Here is a 15,506-nt window from a genome sequence, read left to right on the forward strand (position 1 = left end):
ATACTCAGATCTAGATACTATGTCTCTAGACGAAGCAATCGGGAGACTGAAGACTTTTGAAGAAAGATTGAAATTCAAGAAGGAAAGAAGCGTGGACACTCAAGAAGGATTGATGTTCACACGACATGAACACCGAGTCCAACCTTTCAGAGGACGTGGTCGTGGCAGATTTAATCAATCACGAGGCCGAGGATATAACAAATTCAGATCAGAAAGGATGAACTGGGAACCCTCACAAAATAGTTTCAAGAAAGAAACTATCAGTAATACAAAGAAGTTTGCTCCTGATAAGAGTAAAGTAAGTGCTTCAAGTGCAAGAAGCATGGACATTATGCAACAAGATGTCCAGAAAAGGATCAAGAACCGGAACACTCTAATCTCATTGAAGAAGACTTAGAACCGACACTACTCATGGCGACTATTGAAGAACACCATAAAGTTCTCTTGAACGAAAGGAATCTCGAAGTAAGCAAGATAACTTCAAATGACAAAAGTCTATGGTACTTAGACAATGGAGCAAGTAACCATATGACTTGAGTCAAAGATCATTTCAACGAGATTGACGAGAAGATTACCGGGAACGTAAGATTCGGAGATGGATCATACATAGAGATCAAAGGAAAAGGTTCCATACTGTTGGAATGCAAAAATAAAGAACAACGGGTCGTTTCACAGGTATATTACATTCCAAGTCTTAAGAGTAATATACTAAGCCTTGGTCAATTGACAGAGAATGGTTGCAAAGTAGTCATGGAAGAGGATCTGTTACTACTATATGATTCAAGCAACAACATTCTACTAAGGGTCATACGATCAAAGTACCAACTATACAAGGCAAGTCTCAGAATTCGCAAACCCATCTGTTTATTAGCCAACCTACATGACAAAGCATGGTTATGGCATGCAAGACTGGGCCATCTGAACTTTGGTTCAATGAAGAAAATGGTTTCAAAGAAATTAGTTTATGGAATACCTCGCACCAAGTATACGGCAGACATTTGCGACATATGCTTAATAGGAAAGCACAGCAGAACTCCGTTTCCACACCATACGAATTCAAGGTCAGAGGCACCATTGAATTTGGTGTTTGGAGATCTGTATGGTCCAATATCACCACCTACACCAACCTGCAAAAGGTACATATTCCTACTAATTGATGACTACTCATGATATATGTGGGAATACTTTTTAGACTCAAAAGATCAGGCCTTTGGAATCTTCAAAGAATTTAAACCAAAGGTGGAAAACGAACTTGGACTCAAGTTGAAGATGTTCAGAACAGACAGAGGAGGGGAATTCACTTCAAATGAATTCCTGCAATACTGCAAAGATAATGGCATCTCATTGCAATTAACTGCACCATACTCACCTCAACAAAACRGAGTAGTTGAACGAAAGAATWGGACAATTCTTTCARTAACAAAATGCATGATGAAAGCAACGAACTTGCCACAGAACTTTTGGGAAGAMGCAGTTAGACATGYCATACTAATATTAAATTGCACACCAACAAAGTCACTTGAAGACATTACTCCRTATGAAGCATTAAAAGGAAGGAWRCCAAGYCTACATCATCTAAGGATTTTTGGGTGCATCGCATATGCAAAGGTACCCTCACAACACTTGACTAAATTAGACGATAGAAGTATACGAATGGTATACTTGGGCAGTGAGCCAGGATCAAAAGCATATCGTCTATTTGATCCAATAAAGAATAGAATTTGCATCAGTAGGGACGTAAAATTCAAAGAAGACGAGACATGGAATTGGAAGGACTTTACTAAAGATTTTAATCTAGACAAACCAAGATGGACTGATTTCAATATAGGGAATAATGGAACACCTCATACTCAACTTATCTCAAATGAAAGTGAAGAATTTGAGAATGATGTTACACATGGTAACAATGACTTAGATGAAGAAGTACCTACTACACCCAATTCTCAGATATTACTCATGAAGATAGCCCACAACAACTCACCATCAATTCACCAGAGTCAGAGTCGGAAATTGATACACCTTCTACAGCAGATTCAAGAATTGATCATATACCTGTAAGAGGTTACAGGCCCTGAAGGGTGCGTTCGGTATGCAGACTACATGGAACGGGACCTAATATCGTTGTACACAATTACCAAACAATTATATTTCATTTTGCACTATATCATGAGAGCCTCCTAATCATTCTGACCACTTAAATCATTCTGCACCAAACCATTCAGCAATTGCCAAACAGCCTCCACGCTAAATAATCTTTATATTTTATTGTATGATTTATGAATATATGAACATGTTTGGCTCGAAAAAGTGTACGCTCTATTGAATTGGCTTGCTCGGTACGGCTCGTTATCGAACCTTATTGTTATGAAGCTCGACTTGTTAATTTAAACGTCTATTTCATGTTCGAGATCGACTCGAGCTCGAGAATAGTTAAGCTTGAGCTTGAGTAGCTCGTTAAAAGATCGGATCATTTACACCTCTAACTATAGTAGCGATCACAGCGGACTCACTTGAGTTCACATGCTAAAGTGTAAATCTAACGTTGCCAACATAATCCCTCACTTCTATAACATGGTTTATACTCAATTTGGCAAGAAAAGTAAGACTTTGTTTTGATAATGCTCAATAATTAAACTTTAAAGATTTCTTTAGCAGAAAGACTGTTATTCATCAAAAGTCTTGTGTTGAGAGTAGGGATGGAAACAAAGCGGGCGGGTATTGGATGGGTAATGCATCCCACGTCCCCAACCCCAACCCCCGTTTAAGCCCCCGTCCCCGACCCTAGTCACTATGCCCCAACGGTTTCAGGGGGGAAAAAAATCCCCGGCAGGTTCGAGGAACCCATTTATAAAAAACAAAAAAAACAGTGTATTTTAAAATTAAAATAATAATGAATTGTCACTACATAGCAGGTGCGTTATCATGCAACCCTTACAACCAAATCAGAAGCGTCCATTTGATCATCAATGGTAACCAATTGATCAGTTGTAGCTACCCTTAATTAAAAAAACATAAAATAAAATAAAATGGATGGTGGATAAATGGGTTGCATCGGTTTATAATCTAGAGGGGTTGTATTTGAACGCTCCATATATATATATATATATATATATATATATTTAACTATATATACACACTATATACATATATTAAATAAAATAAAAATATTTAATTTGGTCGGATTAAGGCGAGTAATGGCATCCCTGACCCCGCTTCGATACCAGCCCCTACTCGAAAAATTTGCAACTCTAGTTGAGAGACCACAAGAAACTTTGTTGTAGAACCAAAACACCACTACTTGCTAAATGCTTCTCGTGCCTTACTTTTTCAACCCAAACCCAAAGAGCCTATTAAGTACTGGTTTGATTGTTTGATCATGGTAGCCTTTCTTATTATTAGTAACCCTCTTAAGTGTTATAGTGGAAGCCTCCTTATGAGAGATTATACGACAAGCTACCTAATTTTTAAATTGATACATGTTGCAATTGAATCAATTTGGAAAACAAAAATCAAATGGTGCAATTGAATCAATTTGGAAAACAAAAATCAAATGGTGCAATTGAATCAATTTGGAAAACGAAAATCAAATGGTTTCTCCTCCACTATCACAGATTACAAGATCACTCCTCCATTATCACAAATTACAAGATCACTCCCAAGAACCCGAGAGTCCTGGATTCTCCCAATCGCTCGGTAACGAACAAGCTACAAAACAGAATACCCTCGACTACCAACTAGCATCTTTATTTATACTACACGTAACCACTTCAATCGCCTCACCTAGGAACTTCTCTTCACCAAAAAGGACATGACAACCCCTCACTAATATAGCGATGTAGCTTCTTAATCAACAGAGAAAAAATCATTAATTTGACTTCCAAGCTCACTTGATGAGTAACTAGTATCTAAAATTATCCTCTTTCCCTGCCATAAGAATGGCAGAGTTTGACCCTACATGTTTTGACAACATTCAAATGTCTAATTACCCTTCCTCCAATAATGACATGACCTTGGTTTTAAAAAGCACGATGCGGTCCGAGGCGGTAAGGGTCACGGAAGCCGATGCGTGATGCTGATGCGCTCGGTATTCAAAAAATATTTATAAATTAATTCTACATATCAATTTCTACCTTAAAAAATACTTACCTATCAAAATACTTCATTTATAACATATAGTTCAAAAAGTGGCATTAGAATCTTAAAAAGTTCGTGAATCGGAATAATAGAACACACAAACTACTACCATGAAGAACACAAGTAAATGTCTAATAGTCCCCATTCCCTAAACTAAATGACCAAGTGACCAACTAAATACTCCCCAAGATCAGCATCATCAAACCCCAACACGGGTTCATCTCCCTCATTTGGCTGTACGACAACAACTCACGTTCTATTTCGTTTTTAATCTGATTGATATGCAAGTGCGACTTCTGCTTCTTCTATTAGTGGTTGTCGGCTTCTTCTATTAGGTCACCATTTAGTTTCACGTTCTATTTTAATCAACTAAAAAGCCCAATTAAAAACTGAAAAAGGGAGCCCAAACACGAAACATACAGGATGCGCTGATGCATAGGTGATGCACACATCGTGTGATGCGTAGGTGATGCGAGCGCATCATGGAATCGCAACGCATCAGCCCATCTGATGCGTTTCCTCCAGCGCATCACGCATCAGATCGCATTATGCGCACATTTTTAAACCAAGGACATGACAAGGTAACTAGCGTGAATTATGATAATCGGGTCTTGGTTATGCACTTGAGGTAATTGTTATGTGTTTACCTGATTATGTGATCACGTGAATATCAAATTAATTCCTTTGATTGATCATGTGGATACATGCTTACATGAGATTAATATGTAAGTGTGTATATTTTCATGCATGGAAAGTGTGAAGAGTTAACCACAAGGGTGGTGTATGATTGGTTTGAACTTGGCTCCAAACGTCAAATGTAATAGGAGGTCCCAAGTTCAAATCCAAGAAAAAATAAAAATCCCCTTGTGGCCACGGAGGTTCAAATGCAGCGACTCCGGGCTATCTGCAAAGCAGGTGGTCGCCCTGGGATTAGTCGGCTTGCATAGCGGGTTGGATATCCAGGTTAATCAAGAAAAAAGTGTGAAGAGTTGATATATATGTATGGAAATGTGTATGCATGTTTTATAAGAAGTTGTGTGTGCATCGTTTGCATGCATGAGTATTTTATGTGCATGTGTGTATGTACTTGGGGTGTGATTAGAAGAATTTTATAATTCTCTTCTAAACCGTCTTCCTTGAAGTTGATATAAAAGAGGAAAGTTGAAAAGAGAAAAGCTTTCAGCTATTTTTGGAAAGTGAGAGAGAGTAAGTGAGAAATCTGTGTCTTGCTAAATTTGGAAATTGAAGAGTGGGATAAGTGGAAGCAGTGTGTTCGTAAAATTCTCTTCTATCAAAATCAAACTTTTGTTTGCAAGGTGAGTTTTATTTTACAAAATAGCTTTTGAATTCGTTATGAATTATTAGGTTTACATGTTTTGGTACTGCTGTTGTATGAGTTTGATTCCAAGTTTTTGATGATCTTCAATGTCCGATAAGGACTTAAAATCGGATAAGTGTTGTCCAATGAAGGCTCCTCACCGACTAAGTCTTGGTCGGAGAAGAGTTGGTTAATTTTAAGTGTTGACTGATGAGACCTCTTATCGGACATAGCCTTGTCCGATAAGGAGACTTCACCGGACATAGTATTGTTCGGTTAAGTTACTCATCGCTCATTGTGTTATATGAAATTAATGTTTGAAGGGTCAAGTATTTTCCGAATAAGAGGGTCCGGCGAGAGGGTATCCGGACAAGGTGTGACCGGTGTTTATGTTGTTCATTGCCAAATGTTGTCCGGATAAGTGTTGTCCGAATATGTGTTGTCCGGATAAGTGTTGTCCGAATATGTGTTGTCCGGATAGGCTTGCCCAGATAGTGTTGCCCGGATAGGGTTAACCGATGAAGGGAAATTGCCTAAAACTTGTGATTTTCAAAACTGGTATCTCACAGTTCTAAACTGTTTTAAACTATGAAAAGGGTATTTTTGTATCTTTTAAGTAAGATTTGTGAATCAAGAAAAGATACTGATATTTTCTTTCAAGACGTGTGTGACGTAAGTCTGTTTTGAAAGAAATATTGTTTTGAGAAATGTTTCTTCCAGACGTGGTGACATAAGCCTGTAATGCTATGAAACTCTGTTTTGAAATGTTTCTGCCAGACATGGTGACATAAGTCTGTTCTGGTATGAAAAATTGTTTTTAGAAATAGTTCCCCAGACTAAAAAACCCCGACTTGAAGAGGGAATAAAGGTGGCATATCAAGGAGAGGTGTTCATATGGATATAAGGGTGGCATTTGTGGATGTGATAAATATTGTAACTCTTGTTATTATCACCATATGACGCGATAATTCTAAATCAGCATTTCTCTGTGACTTGATGATTTAGAGGCATTGCTCTTATTTRWATAATAACATTGATGTTTATTGAGAAGGGGAAAATGATTTATAACCAAAAGCATTATTTGCCCATGATTTCAAATGGTTTGATAAAAACTGAACAAGTAATTGAGAAGACACAGAGGAGCTCTGATTGGTCTTCGAAAAGGACTAGAGGACCTCTGGTCATGTGAAAATCTTTCAAAGTGTTTTCGGGAATTTTATGGCCCAAAGGCTCTGTATGTACTATACAGAGGCTCTGTATCATGAAAATGGTATGTCCGTAGTATGCATCTGAGCTCTGTGTCTTAAGGTCTGTGTCCGAGCTCTGTATCTGAGCTCCGTCTTTTAAAACTTAATCTTTTATATTTTTATGAGTCAATTCTTTTAATAACTTTTAGAATAAAGGCTCTGGTTGATAAGAGCAAAGGCTCTGGTTGACTAGAGGGACTGATTTATGAGAACAGTATTGTTCCTTAAAAGAGCCAGAGGAAGCTCTGGTCCTTAAGAGACAGAGGAGCTCAGGAGTGTTGAGCGAGAGGAGCTCTGGCCCGTTGAGTCATAGTATTTTTGTGACTTTGTGTTCCGTAAAGAGATGCAGATTTCAGGGAATGTGTTTATGTGTTATGAGAATTTGTTTGTTTTACAATTTGAGTAACAAGTAGATTTGCATCCTTTTGCTGAAATTTATTTATTTATTCGCAAAAGATGTTTTAAACAGGATTTGATCTTCACCCTGTAATAGCAAAGAAGAGATTTTCTCACTAGACCTTTCGATCTAACCCTCATTTTGTATTTTGAAAATGTGTATTGCAGGAACACCGGGGTCTCGAGATATAAGGGGGAAGGGGAAAATATGATTATTTTCCTTATCTGTTTATCTGCCTTTTGAAGATCAACCTGTGTTGCCTATTATATTTTGAAGATACATGTTGATATACATGTGATAGTACAGGGATATTCTTTTGGAATTTTTCAGTTGTAAATTTTGTATATATTGAATCCTTGTACTAGTGGGACCTTTGTGGTGTAAATTATATTTCCTTTATATGAAATTCATGTTATGTGCAAATGTGGAAGTTTGGGGTGTTATATGAATCAAAACCAATTCATGTCTAATCTGCAACAATAACCAAGGCAGATTCAGCTTACAATTTGCTCAACCAATCGTTCCCGCGAAAATGGAAATGCCAGAAATAAATATTATAGAACTCGGAGAATATGACCTAAAAGTAGGTATAATTAAATTAAGGTATATGTACAACATGGAAATTTTCTTAAGATAAACTAGAAAATCCAGCATTGATAAATGCATTGCCAACTATGTCTAACATGAAAAGATTCAAAGAATTACCTCGAAGGGCAATATGGGCTGGTATGGGGACAATTCTCGAAGATGTGGTCTGATAAAGGAATCCCCGGTCAATTGTTGTTTCCCCTCCTCTTTGACAGCTGCTCGAGAAGAGGCCATACAACTGAACTTCCTCTGATTCCTTGGAAAAGCACAGCTGGTTTTATCCAAAGACGGTGAAAAGCTAAAGCCATTGTTGCATATGATCATGCAAAGAGATGAACCATTATAAACATTGATCACGCCCATAAATCTGCATTTTGACTAAAATAATTCAAAACAATACAATGAAATGGCATACAGGTCAAACGAACACCATTGGAGAGAAAAACCTTACTTTGTCAAAAACAAAAATTATTGGGAGGATTTACTGCAAGTTCCAAGTTGCAGAACCTTAAACCCAGTAACAAGATACCCTATTGTATAGAAAAAAGCATGTAAAATCACATTTGATGGAATAAGATTATGCAAAAGTCATGTTCATAAAGAATGTATGGCATTTCACCCGTGAATGTTCAACAAAAATATGGCCAGTGATGAGCGTAGTAGTCAAATTAAAATACATATTTACTACATAAATTACAAGAATATATCATAACTCTATAACATGATAATCAAATCTATGTGCATGATGAATCAAATTGTAAGTTATTATATACCCACGACATGTGTCACACAAGGATACTGCTGAGGAGTATGTACGCCTATAGGGTCGCATGCAAAGAATACGTTTTGCTTCCATTTGAAAGTTACCCAAGAGTCATGTTTGACGTTTAAATGATTATTCTTGAAAAATAATTATAAAAATGTGTTGAAACATAATTATGAAAATTACAGGGTATTATCTGTAAATAAACATAATTATTAATGTTTTAGATAATTATATAATTATTTACAGATAAACATCAAACCTTATTTGAGTTATGRGCTTACTATGATACCAATCCATATAAATAGGGTGATAGGCCAATTCAATTTGAAATGGATTCATTCCTTTAGATTTGGCTATCAGTTAAATACAGAAAAGAAACCTTTTCTTTTCTGTGATACACATATTAGTATTAGGGTTCTTTTGGACTAGCACCTGGTGGGAGATCAACGCGTGTTTGTGTGTGGATCAATTATAGAGGAAGCTGTTGTTGGTTTCTTAGTGCCACGTCAGATACCTCGTCAGATCTATGAAGGTATGAATTCTAAACACCCTATGGTGTCTGATTTAATTTAAATGCATCATTGGATCCAACTATGGGTTTTTATGTTTTAAAAAAGCTTTCTAATTATTGTAACCAAAGTTTTAATTTTCTGCTGCATTTAAGGTTATAGAAGTACTAAAACCCAACAGTGGTATCAAAGCCACTTTGAGCATTTAACTAAAAGGGGGACAAAATTTTATGTGGCAATAATAAAAAATATATATATATATATAGATAGATAGAGATATATGTACTTTTTGACCTAGAAGTGTTGACCGATTAAGAGTTTTTTAACCATAATTTTAATCGCCCCCATTCTCCTAAGATCAAAGCCACAGAGGGCCTCATCTCCCATGAATCAGTCAGAGTCACCGACAGCCGATGACCAGCCGCTGCCGCTGGTTGCTGGCGGTAGATTAATTTTCCCGTTGGTTAACTGTCATCGTTCATAGCCTTTTCTACAATGGTTTTGTCCTCCCACGCTAATCATGGCTGGCTGCTGCTGGTTTTGGTGATGGTTTCCGTCTAATGCTGATTTGTAGGAGGCTGATCGCCACTGAGAGATCACTGCCACCGGGACTAAATACGGCAGTTGTTTCAATAGTTTTTACTTAGTGCCGTCGCTGATACGGCAAGGGCAAACATCCTAACGGTGGTGCGGCTGGGACTATGGTTCTTAAGCTACCATATTGTGACTACCGTTGGCATTTTCTTTGGCCGYTGTTATCCCATGATCCTGGACCGATCTTACCTGGGATCGCAAATCCCAAATTTGTCTATGAAGAGCGGATCCGAGCGGCTAGAAGCTGCAGCCATTGCTGCTAGCCTTGAGTTGGGCGGCTGTTCCATTGCTTGATTTGAGAGCGACCACCGTGTGACAAAAATCCATACCGATTGGTTGCCCAATCACGGCCTTGGCTTAAGACTGCATGTGCGGACCACACCTTATCAGTTGGTTTTCTGGCTTGTGCGTACAACACCATCTATGAGCGGTTAGGTACCCTCTTTTATCAAGAGAAACCCCATCGTTTGTTTCGGACGCCGGTACAACTGGGGTCACGGACCACTGCTGCTGCCATCGTGTCTCCTTGGTCGACCGGGTTTTATTTTCTTTTCAATTCCGGCCACCAATCCATGGCGGTCCAGGATGGTTGTTTGGGTACCCTTTTGGAAGCATCATTAGGGATGCCCGTGGCCAGACCATTGTCCTCCTGAAACCACCGTGATCAATTGGCTTGGAGACAAGCTTCTGGTTTGTCATCCTAATCTGTTTGGTTTTGGGCTTAGACCCAAAAGGGAAATCTGGTTTTTCTTTGGGTCACAAACAAARTATTAGGGATTGGGTTGATTTAAATTTATATTTTCCATATAAAGATTTGTTCCAAAATTTTGGCCTTTATATTTATGATAAATATTTTTGCCTAAATATTTAAATATATATTTAAAATTATGTATAATATATGGTTTGCCCCGAAATACCGTGGTTTGGATGTTTTATTCTAATTCGGAAATTAAAATGTATAAATTGCAAAGCATTCTAATTTTGTTTCAATTTTTCTAGATAAGGACAAATGTAAATGGAATGGATTCATGATAGATTTTTCTATTTAAATTTGTAATTATCCGAAGATGATATTCCAAGAAGTCAAGACGGAGTTCCTGGAGTTTACCAAGATGGCTAGGCCAGTGGGAGCTTGAAGACGTCCTTAGACTGAGTGTGGTTGTTGTGGTGGCTCACAACACYACATTAGGGGCAAAACCATATAATATAAATTGTTGTGATTGTTTATTTTTTGCGTTTGTTTTATTTTATTTGTTGCTTTCATTTATTGTTATATTTGCAAAAGTTTTTAAGATAAAGTCAAAAGCAAAATAAATTTTTAAATTGGTAATAAAATATGATATTTTATCAAAATTAAACCGATTTCTAAATAAGGTTTTAAAACAAATRATTTTTAAATCAAACGTTTTAAAGACATAATGTTTTCTAAAATTCAAACATTTCACAAATGTAAACTTGACGCCATCCATTTAAAGTACTTGTCGAAGTTTACGGATTCTAGTACGGTCAGAGCCCAGCCAATCATGCTGGATGACTGTAGTGTGAGACAAAGCGCCAAAATAACGAGATTTAAGTGAACAGAGCATTGGCTACTTAAAGAGTCGTGTTTTTGTACGACTGATCCCAATAAACCCCAAGTCCAGAAATCAGGTGGGATCACCATACCCTTGGTATGGTTAGTTTACTTGCGAATTTCATAGACAGAGCATTAGCCATCTATGAGTATTTTCAAGGCGTTGAAGTGGATAAAACATGCCTATTTTGATATATGACATATTGAAAAGAACCCCACAAAAACCTAAGAGTTACATTGAGCGTAATTGAATGATGCCTATCTAAATAACCTATTTCCATAGACAACGCATTAACCATTTATGAAAATTGGTGAAATACGGATCTTGGTTCGAATTAAAATATTTTTGAAAGGTTAATTATTTAATTTGAGATTTCAAAATTACTAAAATTGAACTTAATTTTGTAGACGTCCGCTAATACCACAGATTCTTCAAACTTATCCCAATTTACACTGCGGCCAATCCTTGATAAGGAAAAATTGAACGGGACAAACTTCATCGAATGGTTTCACTTCCTAAAGGTCGTACTTAGGCATGAACAATTCTACGTTCTAGAGAAACCTCCTCCAAACACTCCCACTAGAACTCCTTCAGCTAAAGTCTAGGCTGCTCATGATAAGTATGTCAATGACTCACAGGAAGTTGGTTGTATGATGTTAGCCTCTATGACTCCCGAGTTATCGAGGGATCATGAATCCATGACTGCATGGGAGATGATATCCTCACTAAATTCAATGTTTCAGTTACAAACTAGGTAAGGTTTGATACAATCAGTGTTTGCCTATAAAATGATTGAGGGCTCGTCAGTAAGTACCCACATTGTGAAAATGAAAGGACATATTGACATTTGGCCCGTATTGGCTTCCCAATGAAAAGAGAATTGGCAATCGATTTGGTTCTCAATTCCCTACCTAAATCATATGGTCAGTTTGTTCTGAACTACAATATGAAAAGTTTAGATAAAAATCTAACARAGCTTTACGGCTTGCTTAAAACTGTTGAGAGAAATATAAAATCCATGTTGGATTTAACCAAACCAAAACATGTTCTGATGATCAAACCTAAAGGTGGGATAGTCAAGAATAGCAAGGTGGTAAAGAAAAAAGAAAAGGTTGGAAGTTCCAACRRAGATAAGGGCAAAGAAAAGATTCCTAAGGATGTAGTTTGGTACAACTATTTTCACAATGGACACCGGAAGAAAACTTGTCCAGCCCGATTAGCAAAGATCAAGAAGCTGAAGGCTATGGTCACTAGGGAATCTGATGTTGTAGTGCCCAACACTTCCATTCCATTATGACGTCTGACTGAACTGATCATCCATCGAGAACAACGTATCCTAATGATACGGATGGCCTTCTTACCTTGAAATTTTTAATTATATAAGTTTCAATGTTTAGAGATTTACACTTAAATTGACTTCACTTTTATAGTAGCGTTTCCTTTCAGTTACCTGTTTCATATCTTGTATTTCATGTGTTATTATCTTTCACTGGGCAATTTTGCTAAGCCGAGGTTTGTTTCGTTTTACCTAGGCAGGTTCAAGATCTAACCCAAAGGCAAGATGAACGGTCGAGATGGCTTAAGATGCTAAAAGACTAGCGGTTTAATTTAGTGCTTTTGCTATGTAATTATGTAAATATGTTAGTGTTATGAATTCTGGTGGTTGTAATGTTAACCTTTGGGAGTTCCATTAGACATCTGTACTTGAAATGGTAGACTTTTGATCCATTTTCAGTAATGACACGCCTCATCTTAAGTCTAGTAGGATGGGGGTGTTACAAAAACTTTCGGTATGTTTACCATTGATTTGTTCACTTTTGACTCTGATTACCGAGTATATAATGTTGGGTATGATACCCATATTTATACTATTTTCTAGGGAATAAGAAGTGAAGAGAAGATGAAACCAGGCCAATTAGAGTTACAATAAACTGGATTTATGTTTACTTTCAATGATAATACAATTTCAGTTTACCATAACAATTTTTGTATTTTGTGGCTAAACCACTTAATGGTATTTATGAAATTAATAGTCGGAATTACAAACAACTGAATTAAATGAGGCTTAAATCAAACCTATTTGTCACAAACAAACAAGAAATACATAACCAAACTTCAAACGGACGAAGTCTTGGAATCATGTGATGATTCATATGATACATGTGAGTCTTGTTTAAAGATGAGAAAAGTATTTTAAAAGAACAAATGCAAAAGAACTAAATGAGTTATTCATACTAATGTATGTGGTTCTTTTATTTAAGTCACAAAAAATGATCATCACTACTTCATAATCTTTACTGATGACTTCAGTGGATATAGGTATGTTTACCTCATGAGAAATAAGTTTGAAAGCTTTGAGATATTCAAAGAGTTTCATAATGAAGTAGAAAATTAACTTAGCAAAAGCACTTCGATTGGATCGAAGTCACAAGCCAAAAGTTTATTGATTATCTTACAGATCATGGGATAGTATCTCAACTAACTCCTCGCAGAATACCACAATGGTGTGTCTGAAAGAAGGAATAGAACCTTGCTGGACTTGGATCGCTCTAAGATGAGTTGTTACCACTTTGCCAAAGAGTTTCTAAGGTTATGACCTAGAAACAGCTACTTGAATACTCAATAATGCACCAACTTAGAGACCGGTAAAATCCCTTATGAAACTATAGATTGGGAAGATCCCAAAATTATTTTATATGGAGTTGTAACGCTTATGTTAAGCAAGAAGCTTCTAGGAAGCTAGATTCCAAGTCTGAAAAGTGCATTTTTGTGGAATATCCAAAAGAGACAATTGAGTATTATTTCTACAGACCCAAGAACCAAGTATTTGTTGCGCACGTAGTGCATTCTTATAAAATGATTTTCTAACAAAAAAGCACTACAGGGACAGAGTAGAACTTGAACAAATTCAATAAACCACAAAATGAGGTTACGGTTGAACTGACCATCAACAAGATGTTGAACTCCAACAAATTGTTGAAAAAAATGACTAGATACAAACAATCCGAAGACCGGGTAGGAACCATCAAGAGCCTGAGAGATATGATTATCTCATTGGCAGTGACGATACAGTTCATGATGGACCTGTAACCTACCACGAAGCCATACCRGATTTGGAATCTRATAAATGGCATGATGCCATAAAGGCTGAAAGACATTCCATGTCAAACAAACAGGTTTGGAACTTGGTAGATGCACCTACCGGCTGCAAAGTCGTTGAGTGCAAGTGGGATTCAAAAGAAAATTTGACATGGAGAGAATTGTACATACCTATATAGCCAAGTCAGTAGAAAAACATTTCACTCATACTCCTTGRTAGTAGAATAACGAGACTTTTTTCTCTAATAGCTATGATCCATCAGGGTTCTTCTGGCCATAGATGTGTATTATGATTACGAGGTATAGCAGATGGATGTTAAAACCACGTTCCTTAAATGGAACTTTGAGTGAGGACGTGTACATGGTTTTAAGCATCCAAGATATTCTGATATAGGGTGTTCTTCTAGCCATAGATGTGTACCATGTCCTCTCTTGGAACCCTACATTTTGAAGAACCCTGAGTGTAACCATAGTCAAAGGCACTTGTCCGGGGGTGCACCGGGTACTCCATCAGGATAAAGATCTTGCCAATGTATGTACTGTGCTGTCAAAATATATATCAGATATCGCTCGAAAAAATAAAATCGGTCATGAAAAATCGGCCAAAATATCGCCAACGATATTATCGGCGATATTTTGAGCGATATTTTAGTGAAAAATCGGTCCGATATTCCGATTTTTACAAGGGTTAAAATTTGGGCTTTTTTTTTATTCCATGGGCCTTAGTTTTTTGGGCTGCTTAGTAAATTAGGTCTAAATCTAAATCTAAACTTAGTCAGACTTCTTCTCTCGCTTTTCTTCTCTCGCTTTTCTTCTCTCGGTCTCTCTCTTTTCTCTCTCGCTCCTAAGCAGTAACTTACGACTTACACTGTCCAGCTCTCTTCTCGATCTCCTCTGTTTTTCTTCTAGTCGACGGACTACTCTGTTTTTCTTCTAGTCGTTCTCACAGCCAGCAAGAGCCAGGTTTGAATCCTATTTTGGTTATGAGCTGCAGGTTGTAGACTTGTATCAATTATCATATATTCATATATTGTTTATGAGTTGTAGGTTGTATCATATATTCTTGCATTAAGAGCTGTAGGTTGTATCATATATTGTTGGCCATTTGCTTATAAATTATTTGTTATAATTTGATCAGATACTGCTGTAGGTGAGTGGCTGTTTAGAAGTTAGAACTTAAAAGTTAGAATTAAGATCTTAAATTAATTACTAAAAAAGCAATGGAAAGTAGAGAAGGAGGTCAATCTTCAAGGGCATCTGTGACCCCGATTACTACTACT

The 15,506-nt window shown here is 37.0% G+C and overlaps 1 protein-coding gene across 5 annotated transcripts in view; it reads right to left on the reverse strand.

Moving 5' to 3' along the window:
* LOC112503800 (histidinol-phosphate aminotransferase, chloroplastic-like) overlaps positions 1 to 15,506 on the reverse strand; it is a 48,123-nt gene that overhangs the window by 24,210 nt on the left and 8,407 nt on the right. For 2 of the 5 annotated variants that reach the window (XM_025107798.1, XM_025107799.1), the window contains exon 3: positions 7,802 to 8,051. In XM_025107798.1, the coding sequence (XP_024963566.1) occupies positions 7,802 to 8,047 (246 nt within the window). In that variant the 5' untranslated portion in view covers positions 8,048 to 8,051. Of the gene's footprint in view, positions 1 to 7,801; positions 8,063 to 8,135; positions 8,618 to 15,506 lie in introns of those variants that run through there. The other 3 variants (XM_025107795.1, XM_025107797.1, XM_025107796.1) reach the window with 3 other exon arrangements.

This window comes from Cynara cardunculus, unplaced genomic scaffold (assembly GCF_001531365.2).
Source record: "Cynara cardunculus var. scolymus isolate 2C unplaced genomic scaffold, CcrdV1 Un_Scaffold_3854, whole genome shotgun sequence".
Lineage (NCBI taxonomy): Eukaryota > Viridiplantae > Streptophyta > Magnoliopsida > Asterales > Asteraceae > Cynara > Cynara cardunculus.